The sequence below is a fragment of the Gobius niger genome (assembly GCF_951799975.1).
Source record: "Gobius niger genome assembly, chromosome: 17".
NCBI lineage: Eukaryota > Metazoa > Chordata > Actinopteri > Gobiiformes > Gobiidae > Gobius > Gobius niger.
Window position 1 is genome coordinate 27,015,669 of NC_136868.1, and position 23,439 is coordinate 27,039,107.

General features: G+C 41.7%; 1 protein-coding gene across 1 annotated transcript in view; it reads left to right on the forward strand.

Moving 5' to 3' along the window:
- fcho1 (FCH and mu domain containing endocytic adaptor 1) overlaps positions 1-20,483 on the forward strand; it is a 45,199-nt gene extending 24,716 nt beyond the window's left edge. Inside the window, exons 5-28 of the mRNA XM_079574425.1 lie at positions 1,609-1,683; positions 2,929-3,070; positions 4,396-4,548; positions 4,725-4,829; positions 6,910-7,008; positions 7,090-7,186; positions 7,286-7,403; positions 7,488-7,512; positions 8,973-9,115; positions 9,376-9,601; positions 9,681-9,705; positions 9,775-9,831; positions 11,177-11,228; positions 11,672-11,796; positions 13,087-14,127; positions 14,599-14,705; positions 14,797-14,989; positions 15,068-15,182; positions 15,384-15,539; positions 15,701-15,833; positions 16,559-16,755; positions 18,373-18,437; positions 19,740-19,907; positions 20,441-20,483. Coding sequence (XP_079430551.1) covers positions 1,609-1,683; positions 2,929-3,070; positions 4,396-4,548; positions 4,725-4,829; positions 6,910-7,008; positions 7,090-7,186; positions 7,286-7,403; positions 7,488-7,512; positions 8,973-9,115; positions 9,376-9,601; positions 9,681-9,705; positions 9,775-9,831; positions 11,177-11,228; positions 11,672-11,796; positions 13,087-14,127; positions 14,599-14,705; positions 14,797-14,989; positions 15,068-15,182; positions 15,384-15,539; positions 15,701-15,833; positions 16,559-16,755; positions 18,373-18,437; positions 19,740-19,907; positions 20,441-20,469 — 3,646 coding nt within the window. The 3' untranslated portion in view covers positions 20,470-20,483. The remainder of the gene's footprint in view (positions 1-1,608; positions 1,684-2,928; positions 3,071-4,395; positions 4,549-4,724; positions 4,830-6,909; positions 7,009-7,089; positions 7,187-7,285; positions 7,404-7,487; positions 7,513-8,972; positions 9,116-9,375; positions 9,602-9,680; positions 9,706-9,774; positions 9,832-11,176; positions 11,229-11,671; positions 11,797-13,086; positions 14,128-14,598; positions 14,706-14,796; positions 14,990-15,067; positions 15,183-15,383; positions 15,540-15,700; positions 15,834-16,558; positions 16,756-18,372; positions 18,438-19,739; positions 19,908-20,440) is intronic.
- Positions 20,484-23,439: the final 2,956 nt, after the last annotated feature.

Genomic DNA, 23,439 nt, shown 5'->3' on the forward strand with positions numbered 1-23,439 from the left:
CTATCTATCTAACCTAGCTTATCTATCTATCTATCTATCTATCTAACCTAGTTTATCTATCTATCTAACCTAGCTTATCTATCTATCTATCTATCTATCTATCTATCTATCTATCTATCTATCTATCTATCTATCTATCTATCTATCTATCTATCTAACCTAGCTTATCTATCTATCTAACCTAGCTTATCTATCTATCTAACCTATCTTATCTATCTAACCTATCTTATCTATCTATCTAACCTAGCTTATCTATCTATCTAACCTAGCTTATCTATCTATCTAACCTAGCTTATCTATCTATCTATCTAACCTATCTAACCTATCTATCTATCTATCTATCTATCTATCTATCTATCTATCTATCTATCTATCTATCTATCTATCTATCTATCTATCTATCTATCTATCTATCTATCTAACCTAGTTTATCTATCTATCTAACCTAGCTTATCTATCTATCTATCTATCTATCTATCTATCTATCTATCTATCTATCTATCTATCTATCTATCTATCTAACCTAGCTTATCTATCTATCTAACCTAGCTTATCTATCTATCTAACCTATCTTATCTATCTAACCTATCTTATCTATCTATCTAACCTAGCTTATCTATCTATCTAACCTAGCTTATCTATCTATCTAACCTAGCTTATCTATCTATCTATCTAACCTATCTAACCTATCTATCTATCTATCTATCTATCTATCTATCTATCTATCTATCTATCTATCTATCTATCTATCTATCTATCTATCTATCTATCTATCTATCTATCTATCTATCTATCTATCTATCTATCTAACCTAGTTTATCTATCTATCTAATCTATCTTATCTATCTATCTAACCTAGCTTATCTATCTATCTAACCTAGTTTATCTATCTATCTAATCTAGCTTATCTATCTATCTAACCTAGCTTATCTATCTATCTAATCTAGTTTATCTATCTATCTAATCTAGCTTATCTATCTATCTAACCTAGCTTATCTATCTATCTATCTATCTATCTATCTATCTATCTATCTATCTATCTATCTATCTATCTATCTATCTATCTATCTATCTATCTATCTATCTATCTATCTATCTATCTATCTATCTATCTATCTATCTATCTATCTAACCTATCTTATCTATCTATCTAACCTATCTTATCTATCTATCTAACCTATCTTATCTATCTATCTAACCTATCTTATCTATCTATCTAACCTATCTTATCTATCTATCTAACCTATCTTACCTATCTATCTAACCTATCTAACCTAGCTTACCTAGCTTACCTATCTAACCTAGCTTACCTAGCTTACCTATCTTACCTATCTTACCTAGCTTACCTATCTTACCTATCTTACCTATCTACAGTATCTATCTGATTTTGGGCTACTGCAGGAATGACGCTTATCTTTTGATTAAAAAAAAAAAAGGAATTTATTTAGCAAACTTAGCCCTGTTTTGAAACAAACAAAAATAGTGGCAAAATAATAATAGGCCGTTTTTCACATTTTACCACATGTCAAGTAAACAAATGTCCGCCCGAGCCACTTACTTCCTAAGTATGGGCAGAATCTGATGAGAGGGTGTCTTTTGTGTTTTCAGGGCAGCCATCGAGGAGACCTACTCCAAGTCCATGAGCAAACTGGCCAAGATGGCGAGCAACGGCAGCACATTGGGGTAAGTGGCACAGAGCAGCCTCATTTCTATTCAACCATATGCCCGATAATGACTTCAACTCAGTTCTAGATCGTATGTCAGTGTATTAGATATGAATGAGAGCCATCTGCAGACACCAAATGCCCATATTTATAATTTACACATGGCCTCACAGTGAGGGTGGGCTTCCTCTTTTTAAGTTTCTAGTAGAAGCCTAAAATGTGGCTATAAAAATACTATCACAAAGCAGTTTACATGACCTAAAGAAAGAAAATGATTTATCCTAACAAGAAAAAAATAGAGATTCCAAACTTGATCATGTTCACAACCAACTATTCTTCTCTCCCCAAAGAACTTCCTTAATCAATCTAAATCATTTTTCGATCTTGATACTGTGGAGTTTTCTCCGCTAAATGCTGAGTGGTCATGTTAGAAAGCCAACACGCTTCCCAATAGTGATGAGCTGTGTCTTTGCAGCAATTCTCAGCTATTTGGAAACACGCCCAACTTGGGATTTGCGCTTGTCAGGCTTTTTACACAAATACAGGAGCGCTGCAGCAGCTGTAATCTCAGTTTGTCTCTATGTACCGCTTTAAACAGCGGAGGCGGATGCGTTTCTCTTTATTATTGTCCTTTTGTGGCCTTGTGTTTTTTCTTAATCAAATTGTGTTGAAACAAAACGGAATCAGGAAGAAAGTAAGGTTCAAATGAAACTAAATTAGGAAAACATATAACAAAAATGTGTTGTTACCATTATCTTTTTTAGGCTGTGTTTGCAAAATAAATGTATATGTTCGCCATAGTCACCTAGTCATTTTGTCATATATTACTCGGCAGGACGATTTCTTTATTTCTTTATTTAAAGATCCCCATTAGTCTTTACCAACGCAAAGACTACTCTTCCTGGGGTCCATTCTCATTCTCATACGATATTCTGACAGAAATCTGTGCGCTGCCATTGGTGCACAAAAACCTCCTCTGTATAGTTACAGTAGACCTTTACAAACATGGTGTAAACTAGTGGTGGCCAAAATATTTCATTACTTGAGTAAGTACAGATACTTCTGGTCAAATAGTATTCTGATACAAGTAAAAGTATTTGCTGTAGAAAATACTTAAGTATTCATCTATTAAAGATGAATACTTAAATTACAATTCGAAAGAAATTCCTACCTGTACGGCAACACGATTCTTGACTTTCAAAATAGAATGAACTAAAATAATTCCGAGCTCTCACATATACTGCATAAATGTATGTACGTGTAGGACCTTTGCTCCAATGTGGGACGTGTTCCGGGTGTCTGCGGACAAACTGGCTCTGTGTCACCTGGAGCTGATGAGGAAGATGAACGACCTGATCCGAGACATCAACAAATACGGCGAGGAGCAGGTCAAAATCCACCGGAAGGTAAAGCTAAAGCTAAACATAACTCTGACTGTGCTTTCTGATGGCCGGCCTCTCTTCATCCTGTTGTCAGCCTAAACTAATTTCTTTTTGCAAAATCCAATTATTCTCGTGTCTGCTCAGGCCATTTACTTCATTTGGCATACCTTGTGTAGCCTGGCTGACTTCCTGACTTTCTCCATGTACTGTATACAGAATAAGATAGTCTGGGCCTGATTCAATTAAGTGTAATAGGCTCTGTGCGCGGAATGCGGCAGAACGACATGATGCTAATGTCCTAGGGCAGCGACTGTGTCCTGTCTGTGTTTTATGTCTCGCTGAAATAGATATATATTGAAAACGAGTGGCAGAAACTATACTGTACTGATGTACGTACTTCACAGGAGGAGATCACAGCTAATTTGGGGCATACGCCACTATTTGAAATGATTTTTAGCATGGAGCTGATTTCAAGGCTAAGGGGACTAGAAGTAATAATCAGTGACGTGTGGTCTGGTGCGGCAAGTGACGCAGTTGTCGAGATTGTGTAAAGAAGGCGGCGCTGAGGCGAGCCTCCGGTGTCCTGCACACACTGTCCTCGGCTCATTCACTCAGCACTCTCTCTCCAATTCTGTGCTTTTTTTCGCCCCCGAAAAGTAAAATACATTTGTAATTGTTTTTTATTGGGTGCGTTGGTTTTCCATCATCTGGATAAAGAATCTGGCTCAAGAATGACACGTTTAACCTGTTTATTTGACTTTAAACTGCGTATTGAAAGATTAGCCTCCACTGCACTGACCCTGACGATACAAGGGGGGCGCTGTGTCTGCGTTATACAGTTTTGCTAAAAATGTGAACTACAAGTGAAAACCGGTCTGTTATATTACTCTGTACAGTTTAGGAGGCAATTTAAACGTAAAGGAGTGAGTAAAAGTGAGAACTTAGACCAACTTTTCATGGATGAAATGCTATAAACGAGTCTGTATCGTGCAAATGCTCTACCATCCATTGTCCACGTGGCGTAGCAAGATTTTCAATAACTAATCACGCGGGCGGGCGGGCGGGTTACGAGTCCCGGCCATGGTTAAAGAACATGAGAATGTATTTTATGTTGAAATGTTTTTTTTCTTTTATTCAAAAAGGCTATTGTTTCTTCAAAGTAAGTAACATTTAAACAATTACCAGAGACTGCAAGTTGCATTTTCCTGCAGTTTTGTGGACTTTATATTGGAGTCTATAACATGTGCCTCACCAGCAGATGAGCAGATGACTTCCAAACCCAGTATTTGCACATCTGCCGTGCTCTGTTTCCTGCTTTAGTGTGTGTGACTTTTGTTTTTCTATCGTAGACCAAGGAGGAGATGGTGGGGACAGTAGAGGCAGTACAAGCCCTGCAGGCTCAGAATGGGCACCTACAGAAGTCCAAAGAGGGGTATCACACCAAGTGCATAGAGCTGGAGCGGCTCAAGAAGGAGGGGGCACCACAGAAAGAAGTGGAGAAGGTACGGTCTGAGAAGCATGTAGGCATTCACACAAGTAGACAACCATTTCAGCTTTCTTTTGACAGAGAAAGCTACCGTTCAAAGAGGATTATAGTGGGACAGAGGTGGATTCTTTCATTGGCCCCTAACAATCACTTCTTTGAATTCTGTATTTGTCCTTATATGTGTCTCACTAGGCGGAGATGAAGTCCAAGAAAGCGGCCGAGTCATTTGCGCTTTGCATCGAGAAATACAACCGAGTGGGAGGAGAGTTTGAGCAGAAGATGAGCGAGTCTGCACAGGTCTGCCTGACTGATTTACTACTGTATTTGTCTTGCTGTTTCAGTGAATCAACAATCTGCCAATCTCAGTCTGACTGAGTCATCTTCTTAAGACATGGTTGTATTTAACACAGTTTCTTGTACTAAAACTAGAGATAGACTTATTTTTTTTGCATCCATCAAATTTACAAAATTATATAAATGTTAAATATTTGTTTCCTCTATATGCGCTTTTTCCGTGTACGGCGCGACGTAACTCTCGTTTTAAGTTGCTCCTCTGTGTCTGCTGATCACCGTTCCCTGGTGCGAAACTACCCGTCAGCAAGTTTATCAAAATGGGGAAAGGTCAGTTAACCAGAGCGAGGACTGTACAGTTTGTAAGAAGATGATTAGCGTAGCACATCAGGGAGCGAGCCACAAAAGTATTATAAGCAGCCGCAAGCAGCAGCTGCATCATCTACTTCTGAGCTTCTACAGATGTGATGCCAACTATGCCCAACGCAACTACTGCGACAGGGACCTCAACACCCACATCCTGCTGCTGTGCCCAGTGACGGCTGTGGCTGTTTCTCACCTGACATCAGAGCCACTTTGGCCAAGAAAGATAATCCAGGTCAGAAACATCTGCACTATGACCCTATGATGAGGGCAAATGATACCATAGACTTTATTTTTCTATCAATGTGCTCTATCCGACAGTTTATATCCCTGCTGAAGTCCTTTTTTTCACTGTTATATTTGCTTTTTGAGGCGCTACCGCTCCCTGCCTTGAGCACAGCAGCCACACGCATGAGTGCAGGTCAGAGAGGACGGGGCGCGAGGAGTAAACTGGTGTAGTTTGTGCTCGGGACAGGCTTAAAACTATAGAGAATGTACTGCAGGCGACCGTGATATCGCATATTGGAAATGAAAAAGAACAATTGTAAAGATTGTAAAGTAACTGTAACTGTAAAGTGAATTTGAAACATTTTTGCATTCTTTTGATTAATTTAAAATACACATTTTTTATTGAACAAGTCGATTTAAAAAAAAAAACTTTATAGCTTATTTTAATCTCTGCTATTTTTTTTTCTTCACTTGTATAATTGTATTCTCAAAATGCAACCTTTTTTACCAGGTTAAGGTGTGTTGCTGTGAGGTCCTTTGGGATTTCTTGCACATACCCTGTTGTTGGATGCATAAGGTTTCACAGCCACTTTCTCTGTCTCAATCTTTGTTCCTCCCAGTTTTCATCGCTCTCTATCTGGCCGTTGAGGAATAAAATTGCGCTAAAACAGGGCTACAAGAGGCGGATTTCGTGTGTGCAACTGTTTGATAATATCTCAAATATATATTAATGAAGCCCTCATTTCTATCCCCCAAACCTTACTAAAGGTATCACATGACGACCTTTTCATTGGCAATAATCACCCTCTCCACCTCCACAGTCACTGCTGCCGTTGCCACAGAAACCGCCAGCTAAACCCTAAGAAGAGGGATCTCTGTTTTGAAATAATGACTGGAGTCTACGTGGCTAATTAGCTGGTGTTAGATGGGGCTCTCTCAGGTCTTTGTTTCACCAGAAGGTTAAGATGTTGCTAAAACTTCTTGTCTAGTTTGTAGATTCATTTTTCATGTGCACAACGAATGATTTGCGGATTTCCAAAAATGCGGACTCATCTTATCTTTGGCAATTTCTCACTCCGACCGGCCCTTTTCTCTCAAGAGTGTGCAATAAAAACAACATTTCACAACTAAATGGAGCGTTAGAGACCTAAAGCAACAGTAGACCCTTTCTGGCACCAAGCATGAGAGGTTCTGCTGACCACACAATACAATATAAAATAAAGCGGCAAAGCTCTCAGTGCTTTCACTTGTGCAACATAAGCCAGACTCTAACAGCAGCTCTGACAGTGACGAGCCTAAATTCTCTCTCTCTAAATGATCGCTAGTTTAAAAAGTCTAGATCTTTAGTCTCATATTGACAAAAACCTTTGTGATTCTGGTATGTGGTATAATGAAAAAGTCAACCCGTACAGGTGAGACGCTCTTTCTGGATGAGCATGTGTCGACGGTGCTTCCAAAGCCACATTTATGCGTTTTTCTTTTCTTATGTTTCCAGAAATTCCAGGAAATCGAGGAGACTCACTTGCGGCAGATGAAACAGCTCATCAAGGGCTACTCTCACTCCACAGAGGACACTCACGTTCAAGTGGGACAGGTTTGTCACGACTAAATGCCGTCAAGTCAAAAATCCCAAATCTGTTTCTTCATGAAAACATGGCTTTGCGCTTTACTGCAGGTGCACGAAGAATTCAAGCAAAACGTGGAAAACATCGGTATCGACAACCTCATTCAGAAGTTTGCGGAGCAGAAGGGCACGGGCAAAGACAGGCCAGGTGACTACATCATGCTGCTGGGTCATCCTCTTCTACGTGCAATGCATTTCTTCTGCTGTTGTTTTCATCTGCCCTTTGTTGCTGTGCGTCTGTGCGCAGCGCTGGTCGGGTTTGAGGAGTACATGACGGCTCTCGCGCCTGAAGGGGGGAAGAAGAGTCGGGGTAAAGCCTTCAGGATCCCTGGCCTGGGGAAGAGAGACAAAGAGCCAGACTCCACGTGAGCGCCGAAACCTACTCTTGAGTACGGATACCGACGGTGCCGTCTTTAACACAAGGATTCTTGTGTGTTTTTGTCTTACAGAGATTCAGCCATGACGGAAGCACCAGTGAGTATTTGCCTGTATGGATTTACAATGAACAATTATACATGTATTTATGCTGTTGCTGGTTGTGGGTTGTCATGAAACGCTGGTGTTCAGTCGAGCTGCTTCAGCGTGTTGATCTGCTCATGTTACTACTACTATTACTACTATACACACATACCTCATTGGACATTTCTCTTAGGACATCTGTGGACATGAGCTATTCACTGTTTCTAGTAGAAAAGAGCTGCTAACTGCGTTTAAACTTATTTTACACACATGATTAAAGAGCATATTTCCAAATAATCATAATTAATGACAAAAGTTAAAACCCAGTTACGCAGCTAACTCGACAGGTATTTTTTTAATCTGCTACATCATACAGTTTATTATGACTAGAATAAATTTAATAGTCAGCCTGAATTGGATAATGTCGATGATTCCTGCTGTAATAAAATGTAAAACACTATCAGTAGTTTGATACAACAGAAGAATGACTCGACGTACTCTAATGTCTGATTCGACAAGCAAAGAAAACTACTTTATAAGCAGTTTTAAATGAAAAGGCAGCTTGCCTCTTAGTAACACTATGCAGATCTAGGCGACATGCAGCTTTTCTTGACTGGACACTAATGATGAAGAGCTTTTTTCCATAAACTAGCGGCCCATTGCTTTGATGCCTTCGTAGGGGACTGCTCTCCTGGGTCTCCTGGGTGTCTTCTTCCTAACACCGGTGTGAGGCACCGCAGCCCGAGGAGGCCGCCCACAGCCTGTATATAAACAGAAACCTTAAGCGTGCTATCATCAGAGTGTGATAGTGACGCGACCCCAGTGTAGGATTTCCAAGGTTTATTCTGGTCTTTCTCAGAAGCAGAGCCTGAGATGCCCCTGACATCAGTGAGGCTCTGACGATGTGTCATACCTGTGTGTAGAACCAGAGCTGCCAACGCCTCCTCACAGCTCGGTGTGGACACAGCAGAGTAAACAGGCGTCCACCGAGCATGCTGGAGAGGGAGGGAGCGCCTGGTGTCATTATCAAGAGCCTCCACTAATGCACTTCACTTTATAACTTCAGGATAAACACAGAGACAGAAAGTTCTTTGTAGTACATCTTTTTTTTAGAATACTATTGTAAAATGTAACATATTTAATTTTATTTTTCATATACGGAAATGCAATTATTTTAATGACATTTTAAATGCAAGTTTTGCCTACTGTAAAAAGAAAAAAAGAAAAAAGGGGGTCAGAGGATTATTGAACAAAGCTTAGGGATCACCTGGGACCAAATAGTTTGGACATTTACTGATCTTTCTTGAAATTCAGCCATCATCAAATTCTACCGAACCTGTCTGAGTGACACACAAACGGCCTAACCTGTCTACAGCATGGTGCAACAGTAATACTCACTCACTCAGTGATTAGGCCAGTGTGACGGAGTGGCCCAGTGTCTGTGTGCTGACACAGCTGTCTGTGCTCCTTCACAGAACTCTCCCCTGGAAGTGGACGATGAGGGCTTCGTAATACGAGCGGACAGCACACAGAATGATATCCTTTTGGGGCCCCTCCAGTGTTTCTTCAGTGATGACCCCAGTGTTTGTGTAGTAGCTGCTTTTCAAACAGCTGTGGGGTCAGCTGTGAGCTGAACAACTGTTAAAACTATTATAGGGTCAGATCATGAAATCTCTGTTTGACAAGTTCACACAAGTAAAGATGAATTAAAGGTTTTTTTTTTGTCATTGGTGATTTTTAAAATGTTGCACTTTGATTTAAAAGGTAGTAGTGTAATGGTCTAAGCATTTGTTGTCCAGTAAATTATAATCACTGTGCCATATCATGTCCGGTGAAACCTCATCGTGCCCCTGTTTAAAATCATCCCTCACTACTTAGCCGTGTCATTACCTTGACCCATGTCCCTGAACGCTGTGCTGAGGAGAAAGAGCACAACTTTTACTCCAGCGACTCGGACTTCGACGACGAGGAGCCCAAGAAGTTCCACATCCAGATCCGCCCCGTAACCAGTGGCAACCGCAGCAGCGCAGCCGCTCAGGACCGCGAGCTGAAGGCGACGGTGGGAGCGCTCACTCTGCCGCCGAACAGAGCGGCACGCCAACAGGTGGGCCTCTTTATCTTTGTCTTTTCAGGACGACGTTTAAAGATTTTGCTTTGAGATAACTATCTCTCTTTACATTTAGCCGCCCGTCAAGAAGCATCTTTCCAGTAAGTCTTTGAAACTATATTTGAAATGGAAAAATAAAATGTTTTTGTTCATAACATTTGTTTTTTTAGGGAACTCGAGCACCACAGGAGGTCGTTCAGAGGACAGTGAGGGCGCGTCACCTAGAGGTAGATGGTTTTACGCTTTGTGGTTGCATAATGAAATTCAAATGTATGTTGATAAATGATTCAGGCAATATTATTTCACCTGAATTTAACTAAATATCTGGTATTCTAGAGACAATGCGTGTATGTTGTTTTACAGTTTATCTCAAAATGTTTTTTCTTTCTGCGTGTATCGCATCGGAAACCATGTGTTGCAATACACCAATCAAATCCTGCATATTAATGAGGCTGCAGTTCAGTCTTTTACAGTCAATAGTGGACAAGAATTCAGCCAGGTGAGGAGAGAGAGGTGCTGTTTGGTGTTTTAAGTGACAGACAAAGCTGGTGTTGGTATCACTATTGTTAATGATGCCAGCCTGGGTGCTGATTGGTATAAACAAGGCTTGCCATACTTCATGTACTTCATAGTATCTTATAATGTACTCTCTATGTACCTCTGTAGACTGCCATAAACATCATGAAATACACGTGATTCTAGCAGTTTATTTTTTAGTCTTGTCTCAAATGTTAACACTCCTGGACAAAAAAAAAATTCACAGCATAGGAAAGGCCAATTGCTCCCTGATTGGCCAGTCACCGACATTGGCAGCCAATGATGAGTGGAGCTCCAACCACGACGTCATCGCAACAAAACAATGCTAGTTTAAACTAATCCAAACTACAAATCTCAAATCAGAATTATTTATGTTTTTTTAATTCATACACATCATAATTTAGACTTTATTTTTTACAATCAAATCTGCGACATTTCTTTTGTTTTTAGTAGTGACAAAATGCTTTTTTTTTTTAGCCTAAAATGACGGCTAGAACATGTTGGGCTGCTGCTAATGACTCTTTGTAGAAATGTAAATTAAGCTTTTTGTGTCACTAATTGTAGAACAAGAAGTCTGAAGATGTTGCCAGACACGACTCACTTTCACCCAGCCCTTCACTAAAGGGAATCCCCTGTTTTCTCAGCCCAGTGACCCAAGCACCAGTGTAAATCTCTCCGCTGTTCGACCTCGCACGCTCTGCTGAACTCCCATTAGTCACAAGGCCCTCACCTAGATGTTTTATCATTGCCCTCTATTCTCAGCGAGTATGTTTCAATGCAGTAAAAGGTGATGCTCTCCTATATCTTCTGCCAAAGAGCGAACCGTGAGTGTCTGCCTGAAGCTGTTTGTGCAGTGACAACAGTGGATCCTGGAGAGGGTGGAGGCCTGGCTAATTGCTGGAGATATGTTACAATCTTATCTTTTGTTCACCAAGGCAGGCCTCAGCAGCACTGACAGAGGGCTTGGCGATAAGGGCTGGTTTGGGCATTGTCATCGCTCATGTGTGGGGTCTTTTCTTTTTATGGTCTTCACAGATGGGGAACAGGACGGGCTCAGGAGATCCACGTCCAGCCCTGACCCCAGCAGGTAACATGAGCGTATTCTTTTATTGTTACACATACACCCTGTCAGAAAACATTTTTGTGAGGAAAGAATCAATATATATTCATTCATAAGTCATTCTTTTATTTGATGTATTTCAATCAACGTGGCATAATATGTATATATAGTCATATATATATAATATGACTTTACTCAATGTCCACATTTTTAAAGCCATCACTGGACCCGGTCTGGGCAGTTCTGCACTTAAACTTCATTTATTACGGTGCCATCACTGCTTAGCATACCATTTGCACAAAATGTTGGCTTGAAAGAAAGAAAGGAGATGCTTTTTGAGGAGTCTATTCTATGCATTTGTTTAAATTATGAAAATGATTTATTTTGCTTTATGAATAGTTGGATTGGATTAGATATGTTCTCTTTAATATGTTCTTGATCGTATTCTTCTTTTGTTGATCATGCCCCAGGCTGAGCACCACAGCGTCTGTGTCTGACAGTCTGTTTGGACCTCCGCTGGAGACAGCCTTCAAGTCCAAGAGCTTTGATGGTCGAGAGCAGCTCCGAGAGCGCAGTGCCTTTGGTGCCTCTGAATGTAAGACTGTTCTCTCTTTTTCATCTTCATAGTCGACTTTGGTCCTGCACACTATTTAGATTGGATGTGCGTGTTTTTCCTTTTTAACGCTAAAGACTGTTACCCTGCTCTTGAAAGAGTCACTGACCATCTAACAACCTTTGTCTAACCAACATTTGTTTAAATAAGGGCATTTTATTGGAATTATTGACACTGGGCTTTGTATTTGTGAGCTGCTACAGTAACAGCACTTGTTTGGAGTGAATGAGTAGTAAATGTAAGTAAATGACAGTTTGTCGGTAAATGTTTAAAGATTAGTCTGAATTTTAAAAATATATATTTTTTTATAGTTATTATTATTTTATGTTACCCAGCCCCAAATTGCAATTAAATTCACAATGTATAATGGTGGCAAATAAAACAAAAATAATTTAAATCAGTAAAGTTACAGTAAACCTTAACCTTCTACTTTGCAAATGCTCTTTATACTCAATTGAAATGCATTTGGAAAAGTGTGTTCTTTCACAAATTGCAAGCAAAGCTGTAAATAGTAAACACTGTGACTGAGGCTGTGCCAGCACTAATTAGGACTTGATGGGCGTGTCCCTGTTCATGTGAAGCTGATTTGGGAACTCTGTGTGAGACTCAGTCTAGTTTAGATAACCAAAACAAAACATGTCATGTTTTTGTATTTGTGAATAAATCAACATTACTATTGGTCAAATTCAACCAGCGTCAATTTCTGGTCGTATTCAGCCAATTGTTATCAGGAAAACCAATAACTGTTTTGAATATAGTGACACAGATACAAACATATAAATAATAGACCTCTATTCCTCACTACTTCTTATTTACATTATTAACACTAGTCGAGAGATAATCCATGATGGCAGCTCAGGCTCCTTTTACAAAGTATCTTCCCATAAACGTCTAAAAAGGCGGGAAGCTCCGCCCTCACGAGGCGGCAGAGCAGCTGCGATCCTCCACAATTCTCTACGGCCTGTGAATCAAAAACATATGCTCAAACTTAAAAGTCTACAGAACAAAACCAGAGTGGTTAAAAATACGATACTCCCCTCAGTGCTGTCACAGGAGAAAACTCTATCTTTAGAAACAATAATATTCTTTGGAGCCAGGCTTTTAGGTTGTTTGTGGCAGATGTAAAGTCTCCAGAGGAGTCCATATTGTACCAAGCCTTGGAGCCACTAGGGGGTGATATCTCAGCAACATCAGCAGCACTCTCCATGAGGACCTAAAAGAAGTTTGGCTCCTTCATTTATAAACTACTATTTGAACTCTTTATCTTCTCAGATGCTGCCTTTTCATCTGACTCCTCGTCTCCTGAAAACGTTGAGGACTCGGGTCTGGACTCTCCTTCCCATCAGCCCCTGGGCCCCTCTCCTGAGCCGGGGCAGGGCTGGGCAGCGTGGCCCCCAGTCTCCCAGAGCAAAGACCAGCATCGGGGCCGCTCGTCTGACCCTTTCCTCTCCGCATTCCGGGACCCCTCTCCTGGACGCAGCCCACGCTTTCAGGACGACTGCGTGTGGTCAGCACCCGCCTCACGCCCCACCCGTGTCCCGCCTGAGAATGACCACACCTCCATGCGCTTTCCCAACCTCCCTACCCCTGAAATGGAGACTTCTGTATGGAGTTGTAAGCACATCCCACAAGAGGACCCCTTCCTCGCCTTTGAACGCACTGTCAATCAAGAGGCTTTTTCAGACTCTTGGACACGCCCCCCTCCTCGCCCCACCAATCAGGAGATACGGGGCGACCCTTTCGCTGCTATAGACAGTAAAATTCATTCAAATAATCCAAACAATCCTCCCTCATCTTCAACGACTTCGTCCCATCGCAAAAAGCAGGACAGGAAACGCGACCGAAGCTTGCCGCCTCCCATCACGTCAGAAGACCCGTTCGCCATCACAATGATCGGCAGCCCCACGCACCAATCGGCAATGGCCACTGCAGCTGGACTCATCCCGCCTCCCAACAGCGGACCGGTCATCAGCAGCAGATTAGGAGTGGACTCATCACACAGCTCTGTACCCACATCGCAGCCGAAAAAGGAAAAGGAAGCGGCGCATTGGAATTCGCTGCACAATCCCTTCAGCGATGGCGTCCCAGGAGCGGCGGTGAAGACGAGCTCGAAAACGCTCGAGAAGACGGGGGGGAGTGGTCACAAAGAGGGCGGCGGGGAGAGGAGGAAGCACCGGTCGTCTGAGGGCGAACCGCGTCGGAACGCACCGTTAACAAGGCACTCCGGACCTCAGGAGGACCTCTGCTTCTCCACAGACAAAGACCAGGACTGTCTGGACCTGAGCCAGCCCTGCAGTCTGGGCTCACATAAAGGTGACCGCCTGACAACATCCGCAGAAACATCGACACGTTTGCATTTATGAGGGTTCATGTGGGGCCAAACATTCAAACTAGGGCAGCCCCTCCACCAGTTACTGTATACACTCTGCACATGCGTTCATAATCTGCTACTTTTGTCTCGATCCACATCAAAACCTATACTTTAATCAAAGAGGGAACTTGTGAATTTTACATTCTTAGTTGTGGAGCAAACTCATTTGTAGCTTTCCTAACTCATATCTAACATCTAGAAATGCAATATAAATGTGACCATTTATTTATTTAGAAAAACACACGTAGAAACTGGCATCAAGCAGACAATTTTCTGATAGACTTGTGCTAATTGTGCTGTATTGTCTCAGTAGTAAAATTTGTCAAAGGTGCACACTCCAAACATGCAAACTTCTTGTTCTGTGGCTTTTTGTAATTTTTTGTAATTTTATTTTAATTTTATTTTTTTCCAAGTTTCAAAGCACAAGTACAGACAGGAAACTGCTGAGGGGGTCACAGCTCCTTCAGCCAGAGTGGCCCGGGCCAAGAGGACCTCAGGACGCCTCTGTGGCTCAGAAAGAGTGAGTCAGCATTTATTTCAATTATAAGTACATTACAAAAACCAGTGCAAAGCCTCCAAAACTATGAATTCCCTTCTTTTCCGGTCTCCAGTCCCGCTCCCTATGCTCCTCCCCTCTCCCGGAGCCCAGCTCGTCCCTCACCTCCTCCTCATCCTCCAGTCCCAGCGAGTGGGGTCCTCCGCAGCCCAGAGAAGGCGAGTGGGCCAACAGAGCCCCCAGCCCAGCTAGAGTGGGGCAGGCGTCACCCCTGCCCTGCCAGCACCAGGACCACCCCCAGAGACCACGTAAAAACTCTCCCTCACATCAGCTTTAATAATGTCATGTACAGTGTAGGCTCATTGGTGCAACAATGTTTTTCACAGTGCACCTGTCCCGAGGCCCCAGTCCCATCTCTCTCAGCACACAGGAGGCCTGGCCTGTAGCAGCCGCCATCACGGAGTACATCAACGCCTACTTCAAAGGAGGACAGAGCAATCGGTCAGCAATGAAAATGTTTGGTGCAATGTAATACAATGTGTTGAGAGAAAGGATAGCGTGAGTTGATCCTTTTGAGTTTAAACCTCTGAAAACATGTTTAGAATGAGGACTGGCGACTTTAAAACGTACAGTAAATTGCAAATCTAATCGCAATCCCAGTGCTGTATGGATTGTGAAATAATTGCTTTGGTTTTTTTTTAGTTGTCTAGTGAAGATCACCGGTGACCTGACCATGTCCTTCCCGGCCGGCATCACGCGTATCTTCGGCGCCCACCCCAACGTCCCCGTGCTCAGCTTCAGACTGGTCAACATCTCCCGCATCGACCACTTCTTACCCAATCAGAAGCTGCTCTTCAGGTCAGCTCACGCAAATGTACAGTACAGCGGCTTCCAAAAGCCTTCACACCTCCATTTGTTTTGAATTTTGTTGCACAGCTGTCGCATACTAAAATCACAAAGGCTTTTTCTACTTGTACAAAGTTTAGTACTGTTCGTTTATGCTTGTTGTGTTTGTACAGTGACCCCTCTCAGAGTGACCCAGAGACCAGGGACTTCTGGTTCAACATGCAGGCTCTACAAGTGCACCTTCAGAGGGAGGCTGAGCTCAACCCGCAGGCCTCCTACTACAACGTGGCGCTCATTAAATATCAGGTACAGCAGTAGTTCTGGATTCTACACTGATTATCCCACAGCAGGAGCCTCCAGCCAGTAGGACCAGATCTCTTTTCATGCAGCACCCAAAGTCTTTCTGCATTTCTACCGAAGCTTCAAAAGTTACATTGTATTACCGGTACTGTCTTTGCAAGATAATTCATGTGTCATTTATAAATGTATTATAATGTATTATAATGCCGCTCTAAATCATCTCCCCAACCAGTTTGCAATCCCAGATTGAATCCAGTGTAGTGTTATGGGCATTGTAATATCACTTTTATCACTTTTTTTTTTCTTTTTTCTTTTGGAAAAAATATTGTAAAAAATGAAAATAAATAAAGGAAGGACTTAATAAACACTTAGTGAACACTTCCTGAACACTTCCTGAATACTTCCTGAACACTTCCTGAACACTTCCTGAACACTTCCTGAACACTTCCTGAACACTTCCTGAACGCTTCCTGAATACTTCCTGAACACTTAATAAACACTCCCTGAATACTTCCTTAACACTTCCTGAATACTTCCTGAACACTTAATAAACACTTCCTGAACACTTAATAAACACTTAATAAACACTTCCTGAATACTTCCTGAACACTTCCTGAATACTTCCTGAATACTTCCTGAACACTTCCTGTACACTTAATAAACACTTCCTGAATACCTCCTGAAGCTCCAGCACACATCTGACCTGTCCCGTGTCTTTGGCTGTTGCGCAGGTCTCCTCCCAGGACCCCGGCCGCGCCCCTCTCCTCCTCTCAGCCGAGTGCCAGCGCAGCGGGACAGTGACGCGGGTGTCCCTGGACTACCACTGCTGTCCCGCCACAGCCCCCTCCACACAACTCACCGCGGTGCAAGTCCTGCTGCCTTTAGACCACAGCGCTACGGACCTGCAGTGCCAGCCCCCCGCCTCCTGGTCAGTCCCAACAGGCACCTGTCACTCACCGCCTGCTAGTTTCTAGAAACATGCCGGATGTTAATAATCTCCAGGAATAGTGCAAAATTACATAGAGCTTTCAGTAGAAAAAAGGACAGAATTAAGTTTTCCCAGATTTATAATTAGTATTTCGGTTTCCTCTGGTGGCATCTACTGTTGGCTTTGTAAATGTGCACGCTTGTGGACGATCTCAGTGGTCCAGGAGTTTGCCCTCAATGCAAGAATTAAAAAAGGTAATCTGGTCTGAAGATGTTTAATAATAATAATCCTAATCATAATAATGGATTACAATAGTATTGCGTTTACAAGCTTGTGTTACCAAGTTTCTCAAAGCGCCACACAGTTATTATTCATTCACTGCATACTCAGTGGTGGTAATCTACTATTGTAGCCACAGATGCCCTGAGGTAGACTGATGGAAGCGAGGCAACCAGTGCCATTGGCCCCTCGAACCACCATCACCCACTCACATCAGGCCTCTTGTACACAGAAAGACCCCGTCCAGCCAGGGATTGAACCTCGGACCTTCTAGCTGTGAAGCACGAGCGCTGACCTGACATCCAAAAAGCTTTCTCGATTCTCCAAGGCATCTGGGAGTTATTTAAAAAACAAACAAAAAAAACATTGTATTTAAACTCACTGAAATGTGTGTGCTTTGGTAATCCGCATAATTTAGGTGTTTTTCAGGTTTAGACTTTCCAGTTGGGCCATCACAATAAACTTATCTTTCAATAAATAACTTTTAACTGAAGCAAATTGAGTTACATTATATTTCATGTATATTGCAGCTTGTGTGGTATTTTGGGATATGATGATGCACTTTTAGAACAAAGGTTTACTGTCATTTTTATGCCTGAGTGTTGACAGTATCCAGTATCGTTAAAGTCAATAATATCATTTATCACAATACTTTCCTGCCTCAATATATCAAACTTCAAATTTGTTATCGTGACCGCCCTACTTTACAGCCAGTGTAGACACGGTAGTAATTACTCAAACCTACGTCTTTTTTAGACAGTGTTGTTGGTTCATTTTAAAAATAACTAGTTAAGTTCCCCCATTGCTGGTCTGAAAAAGTAATTTGATGTGTTCCTGTGCTACTTGATTATGAACTGTCCACAATAAGAGGCACAAACATGCTAAAACATCTACAAAAAGAGTAGAGTAAAAGAGTTTTTTTTAGTTGTAGAGTTTAAAAGCGTAAAAAAGAGTTTGTCAATAAACTTGGTGAGTAGCTCTTATAAACCAGACTATATAAAGCTCTGATTACAAGCAAAATAAGGTGAATAACCTATTTGACTCGTGACTTTGATCTTGATCCCCGGTGGTACTTGAAAGTTCAAATGCTTTATCAGGCAGGATGTGGTGTGAAAGCTTTGAGGACCACTGACGTAGAAGCCTACAGGAAAAAGAAAAGAAAAGGTGTATTGAAAAGAATACACGTGTATATTTTCTGCTGCTGTACACATACACGTGTGTCTTGTACGAAAAGTGTATTTGTTTAGCTTACGAGTCGAAACTGGTGCACAATTTGAGTTTCTTCTCTAAAAGCCTTGATTTACGTGAGGCTATAACTTGTTTTCTTCCTCCGCTCAGGAGCACAGAGGAGAGGCGGCTGCTGTGGAAACTGCCAAACCTTTCACCGACCAACCACAGCAAAGGTCAGCTCTTTCACTCTCCGCTTTGATTCAGCCCAGGTTAACGCTTCACATCCCGCTTCACTGGTGTCCAGTAGTTTGACGCTACTTCTTTACTTAGCAACCGAAAAGAAAAACAAGACACTTTCAGAATCAACTTTAAATACTAAAATAAAGATGTGCTCTTAGTCTAGTTTTCTACTTCACATCTTTACTTTAAGTCAAGACAACAGAGCATTATAATTAGGACTTGCATATTAAGAACATCTCCACTGGTGTATTTTTATGCTGTGTAATTAGTGTCCTAATAGTAGCTTAACCGTTCAAATATAGCAGCCGCTATGAGGGAACTGCAAATTAATTACATTTAAATATGTAGCGTCAAACAGAATGGGAAAAGCAGCTTTAAAGTGTGAAATAGAACTCCTACAGTATTGTGCGCATTCTACACAGTTAGACATTTCATCTCAAAAATCCTCTTTATTAAAGTAGGATTGTTAGTGAGAACAGAGAAAAGTAAACAATCAAGCCCTCGCCCCCCTCTTCTTCTGATTGGACCACAAAAGCACTCCTACTTTGCAAAATGAGGAGAACGAGAGCAAACCTTCTAAAGTAAACAATCAAGCTCCCCCCTCACCTCCTGATTGGACCTGACAGGCCGGTTCACAGGGAAGCTCATCTCATTGATCAAAGTGATGGCACCGGGGATTAGTTTCTGAGATTAGCAAATAGAGGGACTTTACAAAACATATTATTTCATATTACTTACGCTGCGTCAAACGTCAATTTGTAAAACATTTCAACTCACCGACTGTCACTTTAAAAATGATTGGTCACTTAAGTGTGGAATGATGTACATACTTATAAGACTTGTCCTGGAAAATGAATAGATCAATTCAAACCCTTTGGTGCAACAAGACTATCGTTAAATACAGAGCAATATGTACAAAACAGGGGGCAGCAGAGAGAGGGAAGGGGAGAGTTCAGCTTCCTGACATGGCTGTTCCAGCATCATAGAGAGAGACGATGCTGTTTCTCCTTCAGTGAGTGTGGAGCTGGAGAAGTTCTAAAGGCCTGAGTGGTTTATGAGCTATTACACAGACTCAAAGGTCATCTTAACTCCTCAGTCTGTGCCCAAGTGCTTTTTTCATACTTCTTTTTCTTCAGTGGTCACATTTAGCAGCGGCTGCTTCGATTCTGTTCTGTTCTATGTTATTAATGATTTAATGGCTTTCTGATTTCTTATTCCAAACAACTGAGAAACTAATGAATCTTTAATCTGTTTTTTTTACGTCATGCTACTGTCGGCTATGGTTTTGTTCTTAGGCTCCGGGACGCTGTGTGCCAGTTGGCAGTGCCTGGAGGTACCACGGGGACCCCCTCCCAGCCTGGCCGTGCAGTTCGTGGGCTCTGGGACCTCTCTGTCGGGGATGGATCTGGAGCTGGTGGGCAGCAGATATCGCATGTCTCTGGTCAAGAAGAGATTCGCCACAGGTAGTGCAGGTTTCATAGTAGTTAAGCTCTACACATTTAGGCCTCATTTATGGGGTTCAGCATGTAGAGGCGTTGGATCAAGGTGCAAACTACCAGCGTTCTTTCATTGTGTCCCTGAGCAAGACACTTTAATATTTTGTCAAATGTGCATGGCATAAAATAGGTCCTTCTTCATTTGGTAGAAGGTTAATGAAGAAGTGCAATATAATGAGGAAGGAATGGCACTATGCGGTGCTGCCGTGAATGCATTGCTGAAGTCCAAGAATGCTGCTACACAAGTTTCCTTTCGTTCTACAGCCTTTACCCAAGAATGGTAATCCAGTGCCAATTGATCCAGTGTGGAATGTTTGGTTAAAAATCCAAACTGGTTTCTAGATATCCAAGAATTTTCCAATAAGAATGTCATCAGCCTGTCATTTACAATACTCCGAAGAAGCTGTCATGACCTTGCAGGATGTCAGCCGCAACATTACTTGCACAAAGCCTATGGCAAATTGTATACTGTATGCCAATACTTTTTTCCCTTGTTACAGGGAAGTACATGGCGGGATGTTCCCTCTGAACCATGGTGGACAGGACACACACGCCTGAACAGCTGCTGTGAGCTCAGAGCGTCGCACTTTGACAGGAGCCGGTGCCGGTGAACCGCTGTGGTGACTTTGAAAGACATTGTGCATTTCCTACTGAGAGCCACCTGTCCAGAGACCAAGCCTTTCCTCATGCTCCTTTTATTTATGACCCGTGTTGTACGTGTCAGTCCGTCTGACGCTGTTACAGCAAATACATATAAGATATTTATTGTTTTCTATCCAGTAAGTTCTTTGTGCCTTTTGTACGAGGTTACGTTCCACAATGGTGCATTTTCTTTTGAAATATTTGAAGCATACTCCTATAAAAAAACACATTTGAGAGGCTTTTTACTGCAAAGATGTGCATTTGTTGCCTGGAAACCAGACTCCGTACCAGCGATCGAGTCTGGTGACGGGCAGCGTCAACTCCATTTCCACAGCCGCACATACATAAGCAAACAGGAAGTGGAGTAAACCAATCAGCGAAGGGCAGGCATCTGCAATGTTATTTGCGGTTTTGCGTTAAAATTCGCACAGGATTATGAATCACAAAACTCACTGACTGTAAATGTTTTTTTGGTCATTTACTGCCAATTGGGAAACATCTCTCTCTCCGGTGCGCCACCGTAGATTGTTATTGAGGGACTTCCACGTGCCGTGAGTGACGCTGCTCGTAAACACATGACCGCACATAAACCAATCTGATTGCACGGGCTCGTTTGAGTTTTCCCAGAGTGATATCCCTCTGTGTAAAACATATAGAGGGGGATCATTCTGGTCTCACCAAGCTAGTGCATTTGCAGCTCCTTTTCTTCATCTGTTTAAAAATAGATGTTCAAGGTTGAACGCCATTACTGTACATGTATGTATTTTTATTATAATGACATTTTTATTTATTATTTGTACTGGTGTAAATTCTAAGTTTGAAACGAGAGCTGCTGCGTTAGCCAGAAGTTGAGACTTTGAGATTTTGTTCACTTAGAAAATTCATTTTACATTTTGCAGTTTGCCAAAATGAGATTTCTGTTTCATTCTACTCACCTAACTCTGCTCCTTTGGGCATCATTGCTATGAAACATTTACCATCTTTGTAATCCTTTGTAAACGGACTGCTGACAAAAAAAGAAAAAATAGATTGTTTGTGCCTTTTGATTTGTATCAGAAATTCACCAAAAAATGCTGTCATGAAAATGCATCATTCTGGACACGTCCGAGAATAGGATTTGTCTGTCAAACACTGGGTAAATTAACTTTAAAAAGGAAGTTGCCATTGTAAGTAGCATTTTAAAATTGTGTAAATATAATATTTAAAAAGGTAATGTGCGAGTAGACCTGTTTGTAAATCTGTTTGTGACCGTTTGATAAATAAACATGCTCACACTTTTGGCGTACACCGGTTTATTTTCCTTTTTTTTGAACACATCGTGACCAAGTACAAAATACAACTATGCTTTTTTTTCTCACATATATATCACCCATCCTTTAGTCTAGTTAAAGTGTAGTTCAAAAATGCACAAAAATAAGTATACTTGTAAGAAGAACCAAAACTAGTTCAATACAAAAGAATCATCCGGCCAGTAAAATCTAGACAGCTTTACAAAACGAGTAGTACACATAGAAATGACCGTATCCAAAAGCACTTGAAGGCAAAATGACTGACAGGCACGAGTTACAAGATAAATAACTTTTTTCCTCATAGCTACAGCAAAAAGTGGGATCAAAACAATCGATTTAGACAATTAACGTTTCTCATATAAATAGGAATTCTCAGTTTTAATCAAACAGTCTCTTACATCAAACAATTGACTGAATTGACAGTTTTAATCAGGTTATTTCATTGCATTTGTCATTAAAGAATAAGAAATCAGGCCACACACACTTTCTACATCCTATAGAGGGAATATATGTAAGCTTAAGGACATTTTTCCATTGCAGACAGAGATCGTAGACAGGGTAACGTTGTGGGGCCAGCCTTACTCCAGTTTGGTGCCATAGATACGTCCTATAACAAAATAATTGTGGCCAAACTCCCTGCTACACTTCTGCACGTACTGAAACAAGACTTTAATAGTGTTTTAATGAATCCATTTGTGTTTTTGAGAACTATTTACATCAATAGAAAACGGTAGCGGACTGCTTCAATGGCTACACTTTGAACGATCGCCTCATGTCACTATGAGCTAAAAAATAAAGGAGTACAGCATAGAAATCTACTGAGGTATTATATGCACCCACATCTAACACAGGCTAAGCACGAGGCTGAACCCCTGCCTTTGACTACGTGTGAAGGCCGACTACTGCATGGCTAACAGTTATAGGTACAAGCAGGTTTTCACCGGAGCAGCTTAGTCTTGGACAGGTCACCTTAGCATCAGAGCTTTGCCTAGGATTCATTTCAGATCAGATATCACACCACCTGGACTTAACGTAGAGCATTCACCCACCACAAAGGGGGAGATTTCACATTTGTTTTATCCAGGCAGCGTGTTGGTTTGGCTGGAAAGTAACTCAACACCTCCAACCCTGCACTCGGTTTACGAGGTACAAACAAATCCCTTTCAAAAGACTTTTCAGAAAAAACGTTCTTATGCATTTTCATTTTGAATGGGTACTTCCTGGACCAAGGGCGGGGTTCAAAGTGGGCGGGTCTGTTGATGCCATGGTACTATTACGCAATACAGTTTTATAATCTCACTAAAAGAGAAAACCAAGTAGTAACGCACGTAACTAGAATACATTTCCATTTCCCATGTGGCATCTGGTGAGAGTCGTCCTGCCCAACCCAGTGCTGCTCGGTGAAAACCAAGGCCTAAGGCTAATCTGCTGGGAACGATAGGGACAGGTCCTTAACCAAGGCCTAAGGCTAATCTGCTGGGAACGATAGGGACAGGTCCTTAACCAGGGTCTAAGGCTAAACTGCTGGGAACGATAGGGACAGGTCCTTTGGGTAAGCAGAATGTATG